Source organism: Pelodiscus sinensis, chromosome 6, assembly GCF_049634645.1.
Source record: "Pelodiscus sinensis isolate JC-2024 chromosome 6, ASM4963464v1, whole genome shotgun sequence".
NCBI classification, from domain to species: domain Eukaryota; kingdom Metazoa; phylum Chordata; order Testudines; family Trionychidae; genus Pelodiscus; species Pelodiscus sinensis.
The window spans coordinates 107,440,460-107,465,065 of NC_134716.1; the positions used below are offsets into that span (position 1 = coordinate 107,440,460).

The window sequence follows — 24,606 nt, forward strand, 5'->3', positions numbered from 1 at the left end:
CAGTGTAGACAGCAGAGATTTCTTTTCCGCAAAAAAGCCCCGATTGCAAAAATGGCGATCGGGGCTTTTTTGCGGAAAAGCGTGTCTAGATTGGCCACGGACGCTTTTCTGCAAAAAGTGTTTTTGCGGAAAAGCATCCTGCCAATCTAGACACACTTTTCCGAAAATGCTTTTAACGGAAAACTTTTCCATTAAAAGCATTTGCGGAAAATCATGCCAGTTTAGACATAGCCTTTGTGTCTAGTTTAGTAAATTTTCACCACAGTTTTGTGAGGCTGTATTATAACTTGTCTGGTAGTAAAGGGCTCTATTCATAGGTCTTTTCATTTTGAAAGTACTGAGTTAACATTGGCAAAGCTAAAACTAGTTATTTCTAGATTAATTTTCTTAAACTTTGATCCTGCATCTATGCAGATGCAAAGCTTCATCAACAGTTTCTTGTGAGTGAATCCAATTTGAATATACAGTCATGAGACCTTAACATTTTATTATTGCAGGAAGGGTTGTCTGTTTGGGAACTTGTTATTCAGTGAGTTCACCTTTTAGGGCAAGTGGAAATTGAAGAGCCAGATCTACATAATTTTAAATATTATTTAATTGATGCAAACATATCAGCAAATCTCTCTGTTTCTCTTCTTAATCATTATCAGTTGACTCTTTCCAGTCAATGTCATGCTCCATTTGGATCTTGAAGGAGTTGAAGGATGATAGGTTTGTGTTTTTATAAATTAGTTTGGGCAGGTGTGTTCCATTTGAAAAATGTGATGAGCAAGCACTTTTAAGAATCTAGTATTTCTCCTCTTCTCTCCTTTTCAGATTGTATTGCTCTGCTATGTCAGCCCTGTTTTATCAGATAAAGTTCTGACCAAAGTTTAGCTGTAGTTTGATAAACACAGATACAGGTCTGTTTTACAAATTATACACAGTTTGAATATTTCATCTGTAAAAAAAACCAAACACAAACAAAACCCAAGACACTTTTTGAGAAGTCAGGCACCAAAGGGAGAGACAGAGAATTAAAAATGTGAATTTACATAGTTTTTCATTCTTGTACTGTAGATTAAAATTGATCAAACCTACATTTCTCTAATTTTGCAAAAGTTTCTTGCACTTCAGGGTACAGAAGAAACTTTGCTTGTGCAGTTTCTGCAAATCATTTGCTGAGTGTCAGTCTACTCTTGTTTTTATGATAGATAAAAAGTAATAGTAGTAGAAGGGTAGGCTAGTGTAAAGATAAAATTAAATGTCTTATACACATTGAACCTCTGTTAACCAGGACTCCCTGGTATGGGTGCCAGACCACGATGTTCCAGGACCAGAGAGTCCTAGTGAAGGGCTGCCGGTTCCCCACAGTTGGGTTGTTACGTACAACCTAGTGGGGCTGCCTGGCAGGGCCAGGAGCCCAGCGTGCCACACTGGGGCCGTCTGGTGAGGCCAGGAGTCCAGTGTGCAGGAACCTGTGCTGGAGCTGGGCTTCTTGGCATAGTAGGGAAGGGGGTGGAGGGACTGGCAGGCAACAAGGCTGGTGGCATCGGGGGAGCCAGCCAGGAGGTTGGCAGCCTGTCCAGGGCTGGGAGCAGGGGAGCCGGATATGACCTCCCCTGGTCCGGCAAAATGCCTTATCTGGGACTGGTCAGGTCACTAGGGTGCTGGTCCAGGGCAGTCCAATCTGTACCAACACTGAAGGAAAGGGTAAAACTATATTAAGCAAGTAAGCAAGGAGAGTTGTCAATAAGCGTTATGCTGATAAGTGACAGAAGCAGTCCTGAGAAAGTTGTCCAGAGGTTCAACTTTGTAAAGATTGGGGAGTGTGTTAGTCACTTTTTCTATGGTGCCTGATCATCTGGGAGCTGTCTCGTTGGTTCAGCTATGTTCAGTCATTCATAGCAGAGGAAGCTTGTCAGGATGGTTATGAGGAGTCTGAAGCTGGGAGAAAAAAACTATTTTTACATTAATTTTATATTTGGTGCATTCAACATATATAATAAATTTAGTGCATTATTAATTTGTAAAATATTGGCAGTTTGTGTTTTAATATGGCTACTGTCTGTGCTGGAGGCTTTTTTGAACTGAATCAGTATGTTAGCTATGATTCAAGTTCATAAGACTAATACATTTTACAGGTTTTTTTTTTTTCAAATCAAGTTTATTTTGAATCGAAGTTAAAAGAAAATGTTTGCATTGGGATTAAACAATTTATTTTACTGTTAAGGTGTCATGGAAAAACTTGGTCTTGGTCCGAAGGTCATTCTACAGGAAAATCCAAAACTCATCTATGCTAGACTTACTGGATTTGGCCAGTCAGGAAAATATGCCAACTCTGCAGGTCATGACATCAATTATTTAGCTTTGTCAGGTAAAGTGTAAAAATTCCTATTAGATTAACTCTATTTTTGCTTGAATAAGAATTGTATTAACAGGCGTTTGTGCATGTGGTTTAAATTTCTTGAGTGTATCGTTCTCTAGGTAAAAGACTATAGAAGAAGAAAATCTCAGTAAAGTAAATAATTTTTATGATAGTCTTCAGTTTTATCTTTTCATTTTAGGCCTAATCCCCCAACTTTTACTCACTGAAGCAATCCTTGCATGTTTAGTCCCATGCAACTATAAATCAAACTACAGATCAGTATGTCTGCTTGTCTGAGAATGTTGAGTGAAAGCTGCAAGATCCAGGACTTTTGTGAGCTCTATCATGTCTTAGTACTCCGCATATCCTTATATTGAATGCCAAAATGAAGTAATATTATTGATTTAGTACTGCTGGACTGCAGAACAAAGTCCACACTGCTTTCTAAAATAATTTTCTTCCTAATTTTGGTTTAATTGGTACCATTTTGTGTGGTTCTTCGCATCTGTTACTGCAAAGTAACACCTGTATTTGTACACACTTCTGGGGGAGGGCAGTGCTCTTTGTATTAGAAAATGTAAACTGTGCTTGTGCACCAATTAACATTTTTCTCAACAAATTAAATTTTATCAGAGTTTTTAAAAAGATCAGACAAGTATATAGAGTGTTTACAAATCTAGCTGTATGTTTTCTATGTTCTCTAGAGTTAATATTTCTCCAGCTGCTTTTGCCAGAAAATCTAAAAGTAAATGATAATCCTACTTTCTGGCAAACTGGTTTTATTTTAGCACATAGACAATCTGCCTGAAATGTCACAGGCATGCCAGGTAGAATTTTTTTTGCCAAGTTTATGGCAAATTAGACAAGGCATTTGAGAGGTCTGACTGCTCAAGAAATTAGGTGATCTCATGTCTTGGAAAGTTTCCTTATAGTTTTCTGTTTGCTGTAACTCAAAACTGATTTGCCATGGAAAGTCTAAATTAGATTTAATATGTTTGTCTACTGGTACTTATGACACCAGTTGGACTGTTGAATGGCAGGTTTTAGTTAATGAAAAGCTTTGTGCATGCATCCTAAGCTCAGTGGTTTAACACTGTATGTCAGTGTGTGTCTCTTTAGAAAACACACACTGGTATATTTTCATCAGTGCCAGGCAGTGTTTTAGGATGCATTGAATTTGTGTGCTGCTTCAGCTGCAAGAATCAACTCCTAGGCTGGAGGCTTAGGAGGAATGTGGCTCTGCTGCAGAGCTGATAACCTCTACCTTGCCCCACTGGCAGGAGGAAGAGAAAGAGGGTGGTTATGGGGAAATACATAGCAAAATGAAGGTAAGGGGAGTGGTCAGGGGAGCAAAACCGGCTAGCAGTGTAGAAGCCCCTTTTCAAAACAATGGCCAAATACTTGACTCTGCTTCAGCCCTTTTTTATCACCCCAGCCATGTAAAGAGAGCATAATGTTGTTTTAAATTGCTAGCTGAGGATTCCCTTGGCATATAGGGGATTCTGTTGTTATCTTGATTAAGGTATAGAAATTGAAGAAATGTTAATTTTCATTTTTCTACACTTTGATTACATTTGGGTTTTTTTTTTCACAGGTGTGCTGTCGAAACTTGGTAGAAAAGATGAAAATCCTTATGCACCAGTAAATCTTCTGGCTGATTTTGCTGGTGGAGGTGTAATGTGTGCAATGGGTATAATTATGGCCCTCTATGAACGTACAAAATCTGGCAAAGGGCAAGTAATTGATGCAAGTATGGTAAGTCTTTGGTTTTGAAATGTATGTATTTACTTTTTGTTTTTAAACTCTGACTCTATAGAAGGGAAAAATGATGAAGTTGTTAGTAAGGCATAGCACTAGGAGTTAGGGAAATGTCCCTAATGTCCCTAATCTTTATTCCTTCCCCCTTAGGCAAACATCTTATCACACCTTGGCTTTGTCTACCCTTGTCATGACATGAGCATTGGGAGCGGTTTTCCCCTGGGCTCTATGCAAATCACCTCCATGAGGGGAATAGCTAACAGAGCTGAGAGCCCAATGCTGTAGCCTTGTTGACACTGACGTTTTACATCACTGTAACTTGCTGTACTTGGATGTGTGATTTTATTTTTTCACACCACTGAGCTATATAGTGCCAATGTAGACTTAGCTCTTGCCTCTGTCCTAACTACTGTACTTTATACCACAGAAAATGGACCACAGTCTTACCTCTGCCCCGCCATGATTGCTAGAGTCTGACACTCCCTTTAACAAACTACCTCTCAATGCAATTATTTGAAGCTGTATGAGGTGGTAGTTGGATGAGTTGGAAGAAAGTATGCAACAAGAAAACGTTGTGCATCACGTACCCAAAATGATTTATAATGGCAAAAAATGACCTTTAATCCTGAAAATTACTTTTGAAAACAACCTGCTTGCTGCACCAGATTGATCAAAATTTTATCTATCTGCCAATTTTGGTTTAGATAGACAATCTCTTTTGAAAAAATATCTTAAAAAAAAAGTCAGAATGTCTTGGATGAATTTAAACAAATCCGTGTCAGACACTTTATATTAAGAATTATGAGAACAAATCAAATCCATGTAGAAAATTCAGAGGACTTAGAAATGAATACTGAAATTTGTCTCTGAAAGAAGAGAAAAACAAACAAAAATGTGTGCCACACTTTAAACCCTTGTAGAAGCCATGGAGCCTTAATTGTCCCTCCATAATAGTGTTTTAAAATAAATTTTTGCTTCTTTTGAAGGAACAAAATACAATTTTCTTTAAAAATATTTTAATACAATAGGAAGAGTCATTTTGATGTTTAAAAATTTGAATTTAAAAAAGTAATTAATTAACTAATTAGAAATTAATTCTCCATTAAGAGTACTTTTCTAATCATTTTACAAGAAAACGGGTATTTTAATCTACACAGGCCAATAGAGGGACTTGCATTGCCTTCAGTGAACTTTGGATCTCTGTTTGATGAACTTGGAAAGTCTTTAGTAGGCGCGACACTAATTACAAATATCTTGTATTTGGGAATATTGTCTTATCTTCACTATCTGTACTTTTATTCCTTTACAAAAAATTTTGATTTTCAAGTAGGGATGTGAATGGTTATCTGGTAATCATCATCCTTACTGGGTGATTCTTACTGGTTACAGTTAACCAACGAGGGCGGGAGCTGCCCGGCCCATGGTGGGCCCGGCCTGGTCCACTGCAGGCAGGGGTACTGCAACCTGGCACGAGCTGCCCCCATTCATGGCAGAGGCACCGCTGCTCCAGCCCACCTCCATCAGCCCACATTTAATCGGTTAACCAGTTAAACCTAATGTTTATCTGATTAACTAAATAATTGGATTTTACATCCCAAGTTCCAAGGAGAGCATTTAAAATTCACTGATGTCCTGATAATGTCTCCAGCTAGTTGGGAATGAAATGTTAAAAAACAACAACAAAAAAAGCCTTGAACCCTTTCTCACTCCCAAGTTTTATTTTATTGGAATATTAACCGTGTAGCTTAATTACAACACTTCACTTCCTAATGATGAACTGTGATTTCTATCAGATGTGCTTGTTCAGTGTCACCAAATGTACTTTAATCTGGTATTTCATTATGTTCCATTCCCTTGAACAGACATAGCATAGGAAAGTGATGATGGAAAACATATACTCATCATCAGTAGCAAAGACAGTTAAATAATAAGTCGAGACAGATGAGTCTGGTTCCACTTCCAACTCTGACTCATGGAAATATTTTTTAAACCTAATACCACAACCTACCAATATTTGAACTGTTCTTTCATTTTAACCTATTTTGGTTTAACAGGCACAATACTTACGTTATTATACAGGCATCTGCATCACATTATGAATTCCTTCAAGTAGTGGGATTTTCTTAAGGAGAAAAGGAGGAAGTAGTTTTTTAACCTTCTCTCATGTTCCTATAATGACTGTTGTACCATTTCATAGTCTTCCATAGATTACTTTGCCCTGTGTCATGACTACACCAAAAGGAGGACTTGTTCTCAACTTCCTGCCAAGCAACCTTTTTCAAAAGTGTAGTTAATAATTTTCACACCATTCTCTATAGATGGTTGGATTGAGAATACCTGGGATTTGAAGTTATATTTTTAAACACATACTCTCTAGCAAATGTTTTAAAATAATGCCCATCAAACTGCTGATCATTATCAGGGATTCTATGCTTGGACAATATGGATATCATGCACATTAATACATCTATCTATCTATGGTCTAGATGGTACTGGGTCCTGGCATGAGGGCAGGGGACTGGACTCAATGACCTCTCGAGGTCCCTTCCAGTTCTAGTGTTCTATGATTCTATGTTTTGATGTACTAGTATCTAATGTAACAACCACTGGTTAATGAGAGTTATCCAAAATCAAAACATAGTCTTTAGCTATATATGTAAATAAATCCATACTAACTTTAAACCATGCCCTTAGCTGTTCATTGTTTTATAAACCTCGGTTCTTTTTTTAGTTTAGCTTGATTTTTCTGGCATGTTTAATACATTGAAAGTGTTTTTTCTATGTCATTGTTCATCTGTAGCCAATACATTATCTCTTTGGCTCTGAGTTTACATTTCTCCATGTCCATGTGTCCTTCATGTATTCTTGTGAGTGTGTCAGCTTGTTTTATCTTCTGTTTTCTGGAAACAGTAAGACAGACAGTTCTGCTTCGAATTGGAAATATGGACTTGGCACTCTGTGGTAATAGCTTTTAATTACCTCTGTGAAGTCTCATCATTGTGGCCTCAGAAAATTCATTCCACTTCCTTTCTGAGACAAGAAAATTTTTCCTTTATATTTGGTTAGCGTACACTCTGACTCATTCCACCTCTCTTTCTAGAACAGTTTATCAAATGCTCTGGACAATGTGTCCATTACCACCATGTATTTTCCTGGTGTGTAGACAATTGTTCAATCCTACAGTTGGAGCTGGAAAAATAGTTGTCATATTGTTGACAGAGTGTCCATTCACCCCTTCTTTGCAATTGAGTCAGAGACTTATGGTCTGTTTCTGCAGCACTTGGTCTTCTATGCAATGGCTCTTAGGGAGCAGCCTGCTTGCCCCACTCCTTGCACTGCCGTCTCTGATACAGCATGGGACAGCAGGTAGAAGCCACCTGCCCTCCCTCCGCCCCCCATGTATAACTGTGGAAACGCTTAAATTTCCAACTGTTACAGAAATACTTACACATTTGAACATCCCTATTTTGTGTAGAGATTGCTGGTTTGTGAAGCCAAATTAAGTATAAATATGCCAATAAAATTAACCATTCCTATGAACCAGTGAACTTTATCTTTATTTTCTGGGTGTGGTATATTTGTTAGAGCTTGTGTTCTCCTAGGATCAATAAAGATAACTAATTTAGGAGAAAAGTTGAGTCTCTGAGTCTGAATTTACATTTTTTTTAATTTGCTTAGCTGCGGACCTATTGCTCTAGCTCTGTCCAGTATTTTTTCTAACCTGTAATTATGTTGTGCTAATATGGAGGATGTCAAGGCTATTCCCCACTCTGGCACAATGAATGCAGAAATGGGAGCCCACAAAATCACCCCAAAACCTGATCTCTACAGGCTTTGGTACAAAAAACTTCCCCCAAATCCTGATACCTGGACTTTGGGAAATAAAAAAAATCCACTACCACCACCCAAGTATTACAAGAAAAACCAGGGAAGAGGTTACTTAGAAAACCTAAGCCCTAAAGTAAAACCAGGACACAAAAATTAACCAATACCGGTTAAAATAAAAAAGAAAGAACTTTTATCATCAAAACAATACCCCAGTTACAAGCATAGTTGGAATGGCTGTGTGGTAAGAGCCACCAATTAATATACTCATGGAGGATTCCACCATGGGCCAAAACTTAAAATAGAGGAGAAACCATTTCTTAACAGCACAGACATCAGATCCAAAGTCCCAAACCAGAAAACAATACAACCTGACAGATTTATCTAGACTTTACCATACTTACACATTATGAGTATAATGAAGAGTCTTTTTCTTGGAGAGAGACATGTCTTCCGTCTTCCTCCGTATCTAGAGAGCAAACTGGCTCAGAGACAAAGGAGAGAAAAGTTACAAATTCCTTTGTCTCAGTTTGAAATCCCTACCTGCATTTCTATTGGCTGTCCGCTACCTGGCTAGGTACAGGGGCCATAGTTAACCGCTTTGTCCCCAGGCTGCTGGCCATCCGTCATGGCCATGGCAGAAGATAATGTCATTGATATAGAACGTAAGAATGACCAGACTGAGTCTGAGCAAAGGTCCATCTATCCTATTATTGTCTTTCAACAATGGCCAATGTCAGGTGCTCCAGAGGAAATAAATGGAACAGATAATCATTAAGTGATCCACCCCTTTTCGCCCATTCTCAGCCCTGACAAAACAGGGACTAGGGATATATCTGCCCATCTTGGCTAGTAGTATTTCTGGGGGGCATTCTGCTCCAAAAAATAAATAGTTCTACAAAATTTTGCATATTTCATTTGTCAAAATAATGCAGTATGACTGCATCAGTTTCATTTACTTTGGTAATTTATTTAAACTACCATAAATAAAAAAAATCACAATAACTATTCAGGACTTCCTAGACACATGAAAGTTAAATACAAATACTTGGTAACCAGGATCCTGTGTTCCAGTTATAATCCTGGTTTAAAAACCTCTGTACAACCTTTTTAATTTTAAATGCCAGCAGTCTGGTTCCATTTTGGGTTAGGTGGAGCCTGTACTTCTTGAATAGGTTCCCCCTTCTCAAAATATTCCCTAATTCTCAATAAATCTGAACCCCTCCTCCCAGCATAGTCATCTCATTCACACACTGAGCTCCTGCATTTCTGCCTATCTGGTACTGTGTGTGGAACTGGAAGCGTTTCATAGAAACATTCCATGGACTTCAATCTTTTAACTAGCAGCCTAAATTTGGCCACCAGGTCCTCTCTATGTCCTTCCCTATGTCATTGGTACCTATATGTATCATAACTACTGGCTCCTCTCCAGCACTACACACAAAACTATCTAGATGTCTCAAGAGATCCAGAACCTTTGAACTAAGGCAAGTTCCATGTGGTTCTCCCAGTCATCACAAACCCAACTATCTATGTTTCTAATGATACTAATACCAATCTTTTCCTAATGACTGGAGTTCCTTCCACCAGATTACACAGTTTTTGTGCTTTCAGTTTTCTCAAATATTTGCTGGATAGCTCCGTAAAAAGGTCTCAGGCAGATTTTAGACTAAAAGCAGTATCTTCCATATTGTGTAATAAAAGTACATAATTTGGAGATCTTCTCATGTGAGGGAATTTGCCAGAATCCACACCATGTGTTTAAGGTAGTAAAATATTTTGTACCACTCATAGCCCCAAATTGTCTTCCCTGATGGATTACTGAAAGTGTTCTCTTTTGATAAAGTTGTTATGTTTCCTTAGGATCCAGGCATACATAATATCAATATTCCATTCTTTTCCTCCATACTATTTGCAGATGAGTGCACATATTTTGTAGGCTCTTCAAATTACATCATTTGCTACTAAGTGGTCACGTTCTATTTGTTTCATGCTTAGGAGAATATTTCTAGGGTCTTGTATAAGAGGTTTTGTTCTGCCAGTTAAATTCTATATTCAGTTGCTAATTTTTTCTATGCCCTCAGAAACATCCTGATACTGTTCCTCTGTCTCTTATCTCTTCTACCATGAGCACTCTTTGAAGCAGCCCAACAGCTTGTCATGTCTTTAAATCTGCTAAAGTTGCTTTATTTCTTTTAATTATCACAAAGTGAATTAATTCTTTTTGATCTTTTGCTTTTGTATCTAGTACACATGTACTTCTAGTAGGAAGGAGTTGTCTATTATAACCTTTCAGTTTAACCTGCTAGTTACTTTGTTCCCTGTTTTTTTTTCTTTAAATGTATAACACTAAAATATGGGGGGGGGACCCATTTATCTGAGCACCAGTGTCTAATTGGTAGGTTATTTAAAGTTACATCAGTCTCTAAAGAAATTATCCATTCAACTGCTCCTTCCTCATCAGATACAGTTCCTAGATAGAACTCTTCTATGTTTCAGTTTGTCCTCTCTTCTTAGATTTGACATCAGCATTTATGCTTTGCTCCCTCTTCTGAAATTGTTGATCCTGATTGCACACTTACAGGACTCAATAATGCCCAGCTTTTGATAAATGCTGTAATTTTTGTAAGAAATACAGTTATTTTACTGTATTTGTGTCCACATCTTGTGCAAACCTTGAAACTCCTCCTTTCAAATTATTGCTTTACTGTACTTTTTTTCATGCTTCTCTTTGTTTTTTGCTCTGTACCAAGTTATTGTTTGCCAGTTTTTTTTCTCTTGTTCTACTCTTAGTAGCAGTGGCCTGTTTTCCTTCATTTTTTTTATTCTGTTCAGAGTGGCACCAGCTGCCTCACACCGTCTTATTGCTTTTTCTAAAGTGAGAGATCTTCCTATGGTCATTTCTGATTCTAATTACAGTCTCAACCCTTGTAGCGGAATCTGTTAATTCATAGTTGTAGGTTTGGCTCATTAGCTTCCGCTCTGTTAGAAATTCTTCAAAGGACTTTCTTTCCTTTTGTCTTTTAAGGTGAAATATACCTTTCAAATGTTACCCTCTTTTATGTATTTTAAAATTTCTGCAAAGTTGTGTCATAACTTACTGTCTTGGCCTGGTCTAATGCATACTTTCAACTCCTTTGCCTCAAGTCTTGAAGGCTATGTCTACACTGTGCATTGTTGCGCAAGAAGATATGCAAATGAGGCATGGCGATGAATATCGCCACGCCTCATTTGCATACCTACCGAGCTGCCATTTTTGCGGAAGGGGCTTTTGTGCAAGAAGGAGCTGTCTACACTGCTCCTTCTTGCGCAAAAAATCCCTCTTGTGCAGGAGCCGTTCTTCCTGAAAAAAAGTGGCAGAACAGCTCTTGCATAAGAGGGGGTTTTTGCGCAAGAAGGAGCAGCAGTGTAGAAACCTGCTTCTTGCGCAAAAGCCCCTTCTGCAAATATGGCGGCTCATTAGATATGCAAATGAGGCACAGCAGTATTCATCGCCACACTCCATTTGCATATCTTCTTGCACAACAATGTGCAGTGTAAATTTAGGCGCAGTGTTTAAGAAGATTGCTATATTCCACTTCCCCCCCCCCATCCCACCAAAGTCAGGCCACAGGGCTACAGGAGAATCGTAGAAAGGAAATACATTAGCCCCAGATTAAACAGGCCCCTCTACTTAGGATAAACTAACAAAGGCTACTGCAGAACCAGCAGGAACTTGCCAGAATTAATCCTGACTAAAAAAAGGTTCCCACCCCAATCTAGACTCTTAGAAGTGGCTTTATCAGAACTAAAACGGAGTTACATAGGACAAAGGAGAGCTGTGCTCTCCTAGCGACATACCTTCAGACTGCTTGGATTCTTTCTAGCTCAATCCACTTCCCTCTAACATGTGCTCTGCTCTTAAAGCACAGTGCATACTTCCTAGAATGCCTCTGATACCTTTCTATTTTTCATATTTACATAAGCTTAATATGCTCAAAGCCAAACATATTTTGGGTTTTCTTTATGTAGTTGTGATAAGTGCTCCGAGCTCTGCACCCACATGTCAACATCCTCACCATCTCTGCTACACTGTAAGGTTCCTAAAGAGTGCTTGCAAGTGAGAAGCTGGAAGTGCCACAGATTAGAGAGAACTGTGGGGAATAGTCAGGTTAACACTAGAGGTGTACAATTCTATTTAATTGTCTAATTGAACTTGATGTTTAACCATTTAACCGATTAAAGGGGGGTTATGGGATGTCTCTTTGGGCTGGAGCAACCCCCCTTCCACCCACAGCAGCTGGACTGGAGTGCCCTCCCCCCTCCATGGATAGGGGCTACTCCAGTCTGGCTGGAGCAGCCCTTGCCTGCTGTGGGTGAGGAGCTACTCCAGCCCTCGTTAAGGGTGATGTTAACGGGTTAACCTTTCACATCTCTAGTTAACATAGAAATCATTATGTGTACCTCTGTTTTCTGGGTACTGAGAACTAGAGAGTAGGGATGTTAAAATCATTAAGTAAGTAACCATATAACTGTGTGCAGCAGCGTGGGGGAGAGCTGGTCCATGTGGGGAGCCTGTTTTTAAGCCAGCTCCTCCCGTGCACCGGCTCCTGGGTTCCGCCTGTTCCCCATCCCCGTGCCGTTGCTTCTGATAGAGTCAGCAGGGTGGGGTAGAGAAGCTTCTCCCTGGCTTTCAAGCTGGCTCCTCATGCATGCCGAGTGCCTGCATGTAACCATGAAGGTTAACCAGTGAGCCCAGGCTCATCGGTTAACTATGTAAGGTTACTCTTTCACATTCCTACTAGAGAGAGGCTTTTATCTTTTGACCTCCTTCATGTTTTCTGAAAGCAGTTTTATTTCAGCTAGTAAATTGCTGAGGCACTTACTGTGAAGTCACTTTACAACTCTTTTCTTTAATATTTGAACCTCTAGGAGCTTGGTAAAATAAGAAACTTTATCCATCCAATATATGAATGTGTCTTATACCAATCTGATATTATCAGTCAGGGCTCCTTATTATTGCTTTTAAACTTAGAAAACCTCACACACACCGCTTTAAAGGCAAGGTTGGTCTTATGAATGATATAATCCTTAAATCAATTACCGAATAAAAATATTACTATTAAAAATCCTAAGCACGTATAGCCTTTCTTGTAAGGTTATGAATACTTGCTTGTGTAGAATTGTCAGACATTGTACTAGTAACACTAATGTGTATGTTTTGTTTTTTTTAAATAAATCTTTTAAGGTAGAAGGAACGGCATATCTAAGTTCTTTCCTGTGGAAATCCCAGAATTTAGGCCTGTGGAATAGACTTCGTGGGGAGAACTTGCTGGACAGTGGAGCTCCTTTTTATGAGACCTACAAGACCTTAGATGGGAAATACATGGCAGTTGGGGCCATTGAGCCCCAATTCTATGAGCAGCTAATCAAGGGTAAGTAACTTCCCACAGTTGGTTCAGATCCGTCGAGCCTTTCCTTAGCCAGGTAGGGTTGAAAGAAATGAAGTCATTATTATTTAATTAATATCTCTGTTCTATGAAATCCATTGATTTTGGGGGAGGGAAGGTTGTACAGGCAAAATACCTTTTAAAACCAGCTTTAATAAACTACTTATTTTTGTAACATTTGAATGGGTAAGATTTGTTAAATGTATATGTTGAATTAAAAATTTTCTTCTGGAAATGTGCTACTGTGTTATTTTGTGACTGAATTACTGAACAATTTATTTGTAAACCACTATTTTCAAAGGGTTATAAGTCTGCTTTAAAAACTCACTATGGGTGGAAAGCAAGATTTTAGGCTAGACTGCAAATTAAAACATAGCTTTCTATTGTTCAAATAAATTAATTAAAACTATTTAAAAATGCTCTTGCAGTGTAGATAGTCAATAATAGTGTTTCACTTTTTAGGTAAAATTGGATTTTTAAAAACAAGTTGGCTATTGTATAGTAACTTTTACTGCAAAATTTCATAAAGCTGTGTAGTATCTGCTGTCAGATTGTCACACTAGTAATCTGTTTTGCAAATACTATATGCAGTTTTTCTAGTAATCCTTGATAAAGTAATAAGTAAAAAGATCATCAATCCCAGTCTTCACTAGACTTTCATCTTGAATTTAAAACCTGATATGCTCCTGGCTTCCCACACTTTGCCTCTACTCACAGTGGTTCCTTCTGTTGCAAGATACACCTTTCCGTTCTTTCCAGTCAAGATCGGGGTTCTTTTAGAATTGAATTTGTGTATCCTTTAAAAACATACTTGGGTAGATTTGGGCTTTATAGTCCCTTTCCAATATTCAAGTTATGAACTGTGTAAGAATCTCCTTTTAGTCTAAATTTCAGTTTTGTTTTGCAAGTAGAAGAAACACCAATATAGGGGGTGCATGAGGCAAATACCGAAATATTTGTTCCCAAGAGTATAATGAAGTTCTGCTGTGTTATGTAGTGCTAAACAATACTGCACCCTTTTTATTTTGAAATAATTGTTTTTGTTCATTGTTTTATTACAGCAAATATGTTCACTGTTATAAGGCTGTTTTTGAATAGAGTGTTAAGTGTAATTTATTTTATTGAGCTGGGATCCCAGTTGGAGAGTGTAACTGACAGTCTTTTAATGCAGGACAGTTCACATATTCATCTGATATAACAAACCCAAAATTTGTCACCATTGCTGCTGACCCTTCATAAGTTTCCCAGACTGCAATTGCAGCATCTCTTCCGTGTTCAGAAGAGGCACTTCTCTTGGGAAGTAGCTACGTAATACTGAGTGCCGCCTTATGAAATTCGCCCCCACCTCCCACCGATCTCCCCCGGCCAGCCACGCTCCCCCCAACCCCCTCCCAGCCAGCCGATTCTCTCCCACTTCTCCTCCCGATCTCCCCTGACCAGCACCGCTGCCCCCGTCCAGCCCTACTTCTGGCGGCTGGTTCTCCCACCCTCCTCCCGATCTCCCCCGTCCAACCCTTCCCCCCCCCCTCCCGTCCAGCCTTACTTCTGCTGGCCGGTCCCTGCCCCTCTGCCCCAATCTCCCCCAACCAGCCCCTTTCCCCCCCCCGACCAGCCGGCCGATTCTCCCCTGCTTCTCCTCCCGATTTCCCCTGGCCAGTCACCCTCCGTCCCTGCCCCCTGTCCAGCCCTGCTTCTGCTGGCCACCTGCCCGTCTCCCCTCCCCCCGATCTCTGCCAGACAGCCCCACTGCCCTCAACCCTGCTTCCCGGTGGCTGGTTTCCCCCACATACACCCCTCCTCCCAGCCCGCCCCACTCCCCTCCTGGCAGCCATGCTGAGGCCCGGTATTTTTTTCCCACGGCCCAGTACCGGCCTGCGGCCCATAGTTTGGCAAATCCTTCTTCATCAGATCAATAAAGGCCATATACGACAAGGAGTGGCCCAGGGGGTAGCACGGGCTGAGCACAGCCCTAGGCCAGCAAGTTGCGGGCTGGAGCCCCTGCTGAGCCAGGAGCAGCTGCACTGCTGCATTCAGGACCCCTGGCCCGGGGCGCAGTGGAGTGGGTTGGTCTGCGCCCCCCTGCCACCCACTAAGCGGGTGGCAGTCTCCCCCACGCCACTGCTGCAGGTGCGCTACCTGCCCAGCTCCTGAACTAGGAGGCTCTACAAATCTGTGTGTTTGTTTGCAGCCACGTCTTGCACCAGGGCCTGGCTGCCATTTGCTGCCCCACCTTGAGCTAGGGCTGGGCCTCCATTTTGATTAGCTGCCCTGCCCTGTACCAGAGCCTGGGCTCAGCTTATTGAATTTATCACCGCGCTCTGCATCAGGGCCTGGGTTCTGCTTAATGTGTTTGCCGCCCCGCCCTGCTCGAGGGCCTGGGCTTGCACCCTGTGTTTGTTGCCCCGCCCTGCTTGAGGGCCTGGGCCTATAGACTGTGTTTGTTGCTTGAGGACCTGGGCTTACCTACTGTGCTTTGGTGCCGGCCGGGAGTCAGGCTGGACTTTTTAAAGGGGCAGGACAAGAACTGTGAGCTGATAGACTTGCGTATATGATGAACTTCTTCCCCTGCGGCCCGGATCTGAAGCAAGGCTAGGCACGTGAACTATTGCCTCTCACCCCGACCTGAAGCAAGGCTGGTTGTAGACTCACTGACTTGGACTATTTTAAGGCATGGTAGTGCAGTGGGGGCGGACCGGCAGCCCACTGCAACAACCAACCAGCCCCCGGAAGGGGGGAAGCTTAGAGGCTGTTGTGGGCACTGCGCCATCTGAGCTAATTCCCAGGACCAGCTGTGGCAGTGAGTGTACCCCGCTACAGGCTGTAATTTCAATGCTGTTCTTGTCAAACCAGTCCTGATGGTAGCAGGAGGTAGCAAGGCTGATGGAATTCTCACAAGCCTCACGCATAGTTTATTTTAGAGATTTCCAGTCTTCTTTGACTCTTGTGCTGTCATTTCCAGGTGTGCATATGGTTAATTTTTCACCGAAGAGTGATTGGAAGTTCTCTTGGTGCACGGAGGCTTGTAGTCTTTGGATGTTGTACTGCCATCTGTGTGATTTGGATTGCTTTCTGTGTTTTGTTGCAACTCTGATGGCCATGACTGACCTCACAAGATGGTGGTCGGTGCAGCAATCATCAGCTCCTGTCATAACATGGGTGATTTGTGCACCTCTTAGATCCTGTGTTCTTACAATGACGTAGTTTAGAAGCTGCTACTCTTTTGAGTGGGGATGTTACCAAGTTATTTTGTACTTGTTGCTTTGTCTGAAGATTGTATTTGTGATCACATGGTTGTATTCTGCACATTTGCAGAGTAAAAGGATGCCACTGGATTTGGTCTTGTCCACTCCTTCCTTCCCGATGGTACTACTCCATTTGTTAGACTCCCGGCCAACTCTTACATAAGAGTCCCCCACCTATTTTTGTAATGGATGACGCATGCACTGATGATAGTGGCAAATAACTTATTGGCCGGTTGCATGCAGAGGGTCATACTCCTATGAACAGTCTTACTGCTTTGAATTACTGATTTTATTCTCAGGATGTCAAAACACTTTATTGATGTTCATCTCTCCCCATGAGGTAAATGTGTTTCTGATTTTGCAAATAGGGAATCTGCAGCCAGAGAGATGAGTGACATCTGGGACTAGAATTCAATTTTCTGACTCTCAGCTGATGCTTTAATTCCCAGACCAATTGTCTCCAACGTTTTTAACCACAAGATCACTCTTTCAGTTTAAGTTCAGTGTAAGAGCCACCTCAAATACCCTTGCTCCACTTCCCACTCCTTCTTCGAGGTCTTGCCCTTCCTCAACCCCTTCTTCTCCAAGGCCTCACCCTGCTCACTCTATCCACCTTTCTCCCCCATCCTCACTCACTTTGACCAGGCTGGGGTAGGGGGTTGCAGTGCAGGTTCTGATCTTGGGCCAAGGAGTTTGGAGTGTGGGAGGGGCTCAGGGCTTAGCCCAGAGTGGGGAATTGGGGTCCAGGAGGGGTTTCAGGGTTCAAGCTCTGGGAAGGAGTTTGGTTGCAGGGGGATTAGCATCTGGGACAGGAGGTTGGGTGTAGGAGGAGATTCAGGGCTGGGACAGGGGTTCAGGAAGTAGGCTCTGACTGGGCACCATTTAACTGAGACGGCTTCTGGGTGGTGTAGCAATGGGGATAAGGCAGGCGTACTCCTGTCCTGGCCTTGCACCACTCCAACTTATCTCGGGACTTTGTGCTAATGAAGTCCTGCCAACCAGCTCAGGGCTCCTTCTTGCTGTCCTTGGCTTCTGGTAGCTGCCCTGCCTAGGGTTTTGTATCTCCTTCAACTAGCTCCACACCGTCCACACTTACAGCGCCAGCAAGGAATTGAACTCCTTCTGGTCCTGCAATTGTTATCCTAAGCTGCCGTACCCTGATTGTGTCCCACAGAGCCAATCCAGGCAGCTGAGAGGACTTTCTCTAACTGCTCTTCTTTGAGGTGGGATGTGACAGGGCCATGGAAGTCTCTAAAAGGGCCTCAGCGGGTCCTATACCAAGTCTCCATTCTATGGCCTTTTTATAGGGCAATGGCACTGACTATTGGAACTATTTTCCACTGGTAGTGGTGAGTCCATCATCTCATTCTTGAGGGTAACAAAGACTCTGAGCTCAGCTCTTACTATTGTCCCAGCGCTCCCCATATCCTTAGACTGGTACTGTAGTTTGTTTATCGCAGTGATGCCAGTTGGACTCATTGTGGAGTGCTGCGGGAAACTGTCCTACAGAAGAAATAGGAGCCATCCCTTAAAACAGGGCGGGAAACCTTTTTTGGGACAGGGGCTGCTGACCCACAGAAAAATCAATTGGGGGCCATACACAAGTGAGAAGCAAACAAAAACCAAATAAATAAACAAAACTCCCCTAACTGACACAGCCCCCAACTGAGGAGAAAGACATTCCCCTCGTTCCCCTTGCACATGAGAGCCTAGGAGGGCCCAGTTTGGTGGATTTTGTGTGCTCCAGCCCTGTGGTGGGGCAGCAAGGGGGCTGGAGTGCCAGCATGGGCTCCCCTATGCTGGGGGCAGGGCATGCATCCGTCTCCTAGACCTGAGGTTCTCCAACCCTGCCTTAAAACAATCTGAAGAGGACTATCTTCCTAGCTCTTTCAGGAAGATAAAAAGGACATCGCTATGTATATAAAATACTTAGCAATCTTCTGCAAGTGTTAGGAACACACCATGATTATGGAAAGGTCTCTTTTTTTTAACTGTAAAGGACCACATCACAAACAAAAAGTAAAGTTTTATGTTCTGCAGAAATTGATGGCTGTAGATGATCATGCTCATTAGGGAAAATTTTCTACTGGACATTAATAAAGTTTTCAAGCCTGGGTTATATTATAGACAGTGATACAATGTTTCAATTAAAGTAAAAACTTAAAAAACAACAAATAGTCTGGTAACACTTTAAAGACTAGCAAAACGTGTAGATGGTATCATGAGCTTTTGGGGATACAACCCACTTCTTCAGATGACTGGAGTGTTGGTAGTCCAGATCCAAGGATAAATAAGGGAAGAGGGTAGTGGAGGGAGAAGGGAAAAAAAATGAAGGGGAGGAAGAAAAAAAGACTGAGTAGGTAAGCTTCAGAGGGATAGCCGAATGAATCTGTAACAGGAAAAACTGAGTAGAGGCTGATAAGAACCTGGTTAGAATCTGGTGTTGGTCATCTTCCTTTCCAAGTGCTAACTTACAGTTCTTATCAGCCTTTTATAACTACAATACTTAGATTACAAGTTAGTTTGTCTTTTGCTAAATGAGCTTCTCTTTGACACTTCATTTATGCTGAAAGTCTTCGCAATAAGATATGAAATGGGCAATGGTTTTGAAAGAAGAAAGAATTATTGTGACTGAGTAAAATTTGAATTATTTTTAACTGTTTAATAAAAACAATCCTCTGCCTTCCTATAAGGGCCCAAGGAGTTGTCCTTTCACTGTACCAGTAATTATTATAGCGTGCAGACTGCAATTATTGTTTGCTGAAGATAAGTTGGATGTATTGCTGCTTATGTTCATGAGTAATCATGATAATTGCATACACAAACTAAACAGGCACATGTGGGCATTACAGCACTCATCTGCTGACATTCCCGCCCACAAAGTCTATTTTCCAGGTAGAAAATGCTGAGTATCTTAGACTATGGGGTGGAGGAGGAGAAAAAATAATGTATAATCTTCTTTGAAAAATGTCCCTATGGGTGCTCCCCATCAGGTTGGTGTGCTGCCGCCAAGCCTTTGATTGAAGTCTTCAGAGTAGTGTCCCTGGAGCCACGCAAGCCTCTAGCTGCATGCTCCTATAGTGCAGGTATCACGCAAGTGCGAACCTTCCTTCCCTTCAGTTCCTTCTCTACTGCCTTGTGGCCAGACAGCCTGCCTCCATATTATCCATCTTATTTGCCTCTCTGAAGCACAGGGCAGAGAAGGAGCAATAATATCAGCATAGTCTATGCTGGCTCATCTGATCCTGAGAAGCTGAAACACAGATATGTGGATAGACAGCAGCTAAGTCAATAAGCTGGCCTCGAGGCTGCGGCTGGCACCTATGTTGATTCGAACACACACAGTCCCAGGAAGAGGAATTTCCCACTGAGAAAACAATGTCCTGTACTTCCAATTTAATCATCTCAATTCTCTCTTACAAGTGTAAATTAAGTTCACAACTCCCTTGTAAGAACTGGTCTCACAGCAGACAGACCAGCATTAATTGGCATGATAGATAAGAAAGAGAAATACGTGACCCCATGATTATAAAAGTTGGGCCCAGCACACACTCACTTTGAGTGTCATTCTACCCTCTACCTGCTGGTCGGGTTAGGTGTTTGACCTCCCGAGGTTCTATGGGGACGCCCACCTCGTATTTTCGTCTTTCCTAGGAATTGAGGGACCGGCCCTGGCCTGACATGCTGGAGTCGAGAGGCACAGAAGGGGGTAAAAATGGTACCTGGATGTGGTCCTCTGTCTTAAGTGTACACATAGAAAGAGTAAGCTGTTACTTGGTACCATTATTTCTATTTTTCTATCTTTATCTTCTTTGTAACCATTTTTAAGACCTATATTTTGCTAATAGTTAAGAAATAGAGCAATAGCCATTGTAACCATATGATTTATAAGCTTCCTCAATAAACCTGTAACTGTTTAAGCTTTAACCTGACTCCTTCAGTTGCTGTAACAGAACCAAGCACAATTTAAAAGAACTTCAGCCGGTCATAAAGGGACAGATATAGGGAGAGCTTGGGCGTTTGGATCTGTGTCACTCCCAGGTGACAGGACCCACTGGGGCATCTTTCAGTCTTTCCTCAAGGCTGCCCGCTGCGAAGGAATTATGGAATTCTAGCAGCTGAAATCTAAGATGTAATAAGCTCTTCCTATATAACGGGGCGTCTGTTGGCCTGCTGGCCACCCTCTGCGATGGGACCCCGGTCCTAGCAGTAAAGGCACGGACGTTAAACCTTTTCTCGGAAACATACACACACACACTGCCCTGACCGTCGGCTGACATGCCTTCAGCCAGAGACGGAGCTTGGCAGTGTGCTTTATAATTATATTATAAGGATTCATCATAATACATTGCAAAAATCAAAACGTATTTTAACATATAGATACTCAGTTCTGTAAGAGCTAGCAGAGGAATTCAATTCTGTATCACCATAAAAAAGAAAGTCGGATGATAACGTGTATGTAATTCTGTTTCAACACATGAAATCCTATCAATTTGAAATAATGTTTTTTTATTAAGGCATTTAGCTTTGTGTGCTTAAATTCTATCATTTGTTTTGACTTAATGTAGTCAGTCTATCCTGAACAGAATTGCATCATTATCTGATTACACAGTTAGACTGAAAGATGATTGTGAGGAAGTGAAGAGAGGAGGGCCTGACATTACAGGGGTTAAAAAAATCCTTTTGGCCCAACTAGCCCTGCCCCACTTTATCTGTAGCTAGTGCCAGGCCTGAGGGGAGGATAAAAGGAAGGAGCCTGTCTCAGTTGCCTGCTGGCCAGCAAGGAGACAGGAGCGTGGTTCTGCTGTCTGCGGGACAGGAACCAAAGCCTGTCCACTTGGCCAGCCACAGGAGCCTCCAACCCCACCCTTGTTGGACAAAGCCTGCTAGAGCCCTAGCTAAAGGGAAGATCTGGACACTTGGGGCCATGCCCTGAACTCAGGGACTACACTTATAAAATGGGCTGGAGTTTTTAGGCCAGGGCAGCCAGTGGTAGGGGTCTGCACCACTGTTCTGCCAGCTAATTCTGGGACCTAAGCAATAGGCTACCCTGCTGCCAGGGTGACCTTGCCACAATGATGTTTAAAGGAAAATTAGCAGGACTTATCCTGAAGAAATACAACAGCACATACATCTTAGAATTTGGAATTACACACTTATTTTCCAATAACCATTGCAGACTTTAACTTTAAAAAAAAATCAAATCATAGCCTTTAAGTTTGAAAGCTTTTCATTTTCCAGTCTGGATTATTTGCGGTGCAGACAGAATCATAACAAAGAAAATTATGTCAGCAGGGAAACAATTATGTAATATAACATTCTTCAGTTTACCACAGAATGTCCAATTCCACCAGAACATAATCAAAATGTGAAATGTTTTCTATGTAGCATATCTGGTATAGAAATTAGGAACTGGTTTTGGTTTATTTGGTTATTTTAATCTACTGGTATTTGCTTAGAAACGGTCAGTAATTTACAGTAGAACAGCTTTAAATACAATGGTTTTCTTCCATTCCCAGAGAAAAAAAAATTTCCCCTGTATACTTTTGCTATAAAGATATGTGCTGTAATTAAATTAATTATTGAAATTTTTTACAAAAACTGTATTTTTAGGGATTCTTAAAAAAGCAACACTGACATTCAGACCCCTTAAGGGAAACAAAATATTTCTTGTCAGCTCACTTGCAGATGGGGGTAGCTGTTGCTAGGGTTTGCCATATCATCGTTGCTGGTTCCATGATGGCTGGGTTAATCAATAGGGCAGTTTTAGAAAACGTCACCATTTGCAAGATGTCAGTCAACTTATGTTGGTTTCTGGTAACTTCCTGAAGTGGAATGTTCAGTTCTGGGGACATGCATTTAAAAAGATCTTGAAAGTGTGCAAAATCATTTGCAGTAGTAGGTGGAGGATGTATTATGATGAAGGATTAATAATATAATCCTTACGAAATTAATGTAATGTAATGATAACGTGATAATGTGTTCTAGCTGATAGGCAGCTAGAAATTTTAATTTGAGTGAGGAAGCTAAACTAATAGAAGTTGGTTTCATCTTTCATTGGGATTGATTTGGATATTATGAAAGGTAGATATTAGCCCAAAGATTAATTCAGTGTGTGGTTACATGAAACTCACAAAAGAAACCAAATGAAACCTGTATTTCTGAATCTGTAGATACAACTCCTGTATGTATGTCAAACAGCAGCAGACTGATACTAACAGAGTTTTATTCCTTTTATTCTTGTTCGCAGCTGCTATTCAGAATATTATGGGCATCAGTAAAACGTTAATATTTCTGGAGAAACTGAGGCACAACAGAGGCAGGCACTGGAATTATTCACAGGGGAGGAAGATCCCAAAATAATGTGGATGGGCAAGATGGTGGAAACCTCTTTTTCCCCCTCTTCCCATCCCCCACCCCCACTACCTTGCAACAGCCAGGAAATGCTACAAGAGAGGTTGGGTAAAAAAAGCCTCTTTCACCCTTGTAACATCCAGAAAGCTGTAGTGAAAATGCAGAAAGCTCTTTCTCCTTACCTTCAGCTAAAGTAGAAGGAGCTTTACATATAATCAGTCATCCATTAGCCCAGATCTTGTGTGAAAGATGATCGCCCAACCATGTTCTAGGAACAACACTCTGGTGAGAATCCTAGTTGCCCCTTTCTTGCGCAGAAGCTAAGGTAATGAGAGATGGAGATTAGGCTTCTCACCAGGACATTGCATCTGTAGCTGGGTTGGGGAGGCTCTCCCACCCGGTGGTTATTTTCCCATCTCTGGTATATTTCATTCCTGACTAATAGGCAAATTTTTCAAGTCCTGCTTATTTTTGTTAATTTGTCTCAAATATCATTGACTTTTTACTATTATATATCTTTTAAAGTAAATTTCTTAGAGAATCTCTTGAAGGTACCAATCACTTGGCTAAACTTGGCACTAGAATCTTACTCTTGCTCCTACTTTTCGCAATTTGTGTATGCAGGGAAACCCTGTAGAAAGATCATTTAGCTGAATTGTGCCTTTGTTCCTGCAAGAACAAAGCACTTTCCGAGTGGTAACTATAACAGCAACATGAGTATAGCTTCTAGTCTATTTCATGTTCCAAATGTTGATCTTGTTCTAGTTAAGATAGTGGAAGCATCCTGGAGTCCAGGCATAGTTACACAATCAATGACCAGTTTCCTTAGCAATGGAAGGAAATTTTTTTTTTCAGTTTTGCTGAAATTTTCCATGGGGAAAATTGAAACTATGACTCTGAGTCTGCCCGTCTGGAAGGCTCTTGTCAATTTCACTTTTTGCCTGTTAAATTGACATGAGTTTTTCTAGAGGGCTCAGGTACTCTTCCTGACTCCTTGTTCTGGGGTTGGAGAGTCAAAGATCCCAGGCACATGTGAAATTGACAAAAGCCTTTGTGGTGGGTTGCTTCTCTTGAAACAGTATTTCTTTGAATTCATTTCTATGAAAAAATTAGTAGTTTTTGAGAGACTTTTTTAAAAATGAAGAATTGGTTGTGGAAAGAGTCCTTTTCTTTTTGTTGCCACTTCTTTGAGACATATCTTCTGAGCATGCTTTAGTAGGCAAAGACTTCTAGCAAAGTTTTGTAGTACCCTTCTGCTGTTGTGACAGTCGCCTTGTTCTGTCTGGTGTGCTTGTCCCAAAGCTGCCTTTGGAGCTATTCATAGTTATAATATTATGAGCAAAAAATTGTGATTTGTTTAATTTGTTGTTTGTATGGTGCAACTACATTTGTATGGTATCTGGTGCTTTTCAGACATGCAAGAGGACATGGAGTCTATGCAGTCAAAGGCCAGGTCTACACTGTAAAGTTAGATTGAGGAAGCCATTCACCGATGTGAAGGATCCATATCCCTGAGCAGCTCAGTTAGGATTACTAACACCCTCATCCCCTGTAGACAGCACAAGGTTGATATAAGAATTCTTCCATCTGCTGGAATGCTGCAGCTGTGCCTCTGTAGTGTTTCAAGTGTAGACAAGCCCTCAGTAGGCAA

At 41.3% G+C, this 24,606-nt stretch overlaps 1 protein-coding gene across 1 annotated transcript in view; it reads left to right on the forward strand.

The window, feature by feature from the left end:
• Nucleotides 1-24,606, forward strand: part of AMACR (alpha-methylacyl-CoA racemase) — a 33,226-nt gene that overhangs the window by 3,165 nt on the left and 5,455 nt on the right. The window contains exons 2-4 of the mRNA XM_075932583.1: nucleotides 2,213-2,356; nucleotides 3,942-4,102; nucleotides 13,158-13,344. Coding sequence (XP_075788698.1) covers nucleotides 2,213-2,356; nucleotides 3,942-4,102; nucleotides 13,158-13,344 — 492 coding nt within the window. The remainder of the gene's footprint in view (nucleotides 1-2,212; nucleotides 2,357-3,941; nucleotides 4,103-13,157; nucleotides 13,345-24,606) is intronic.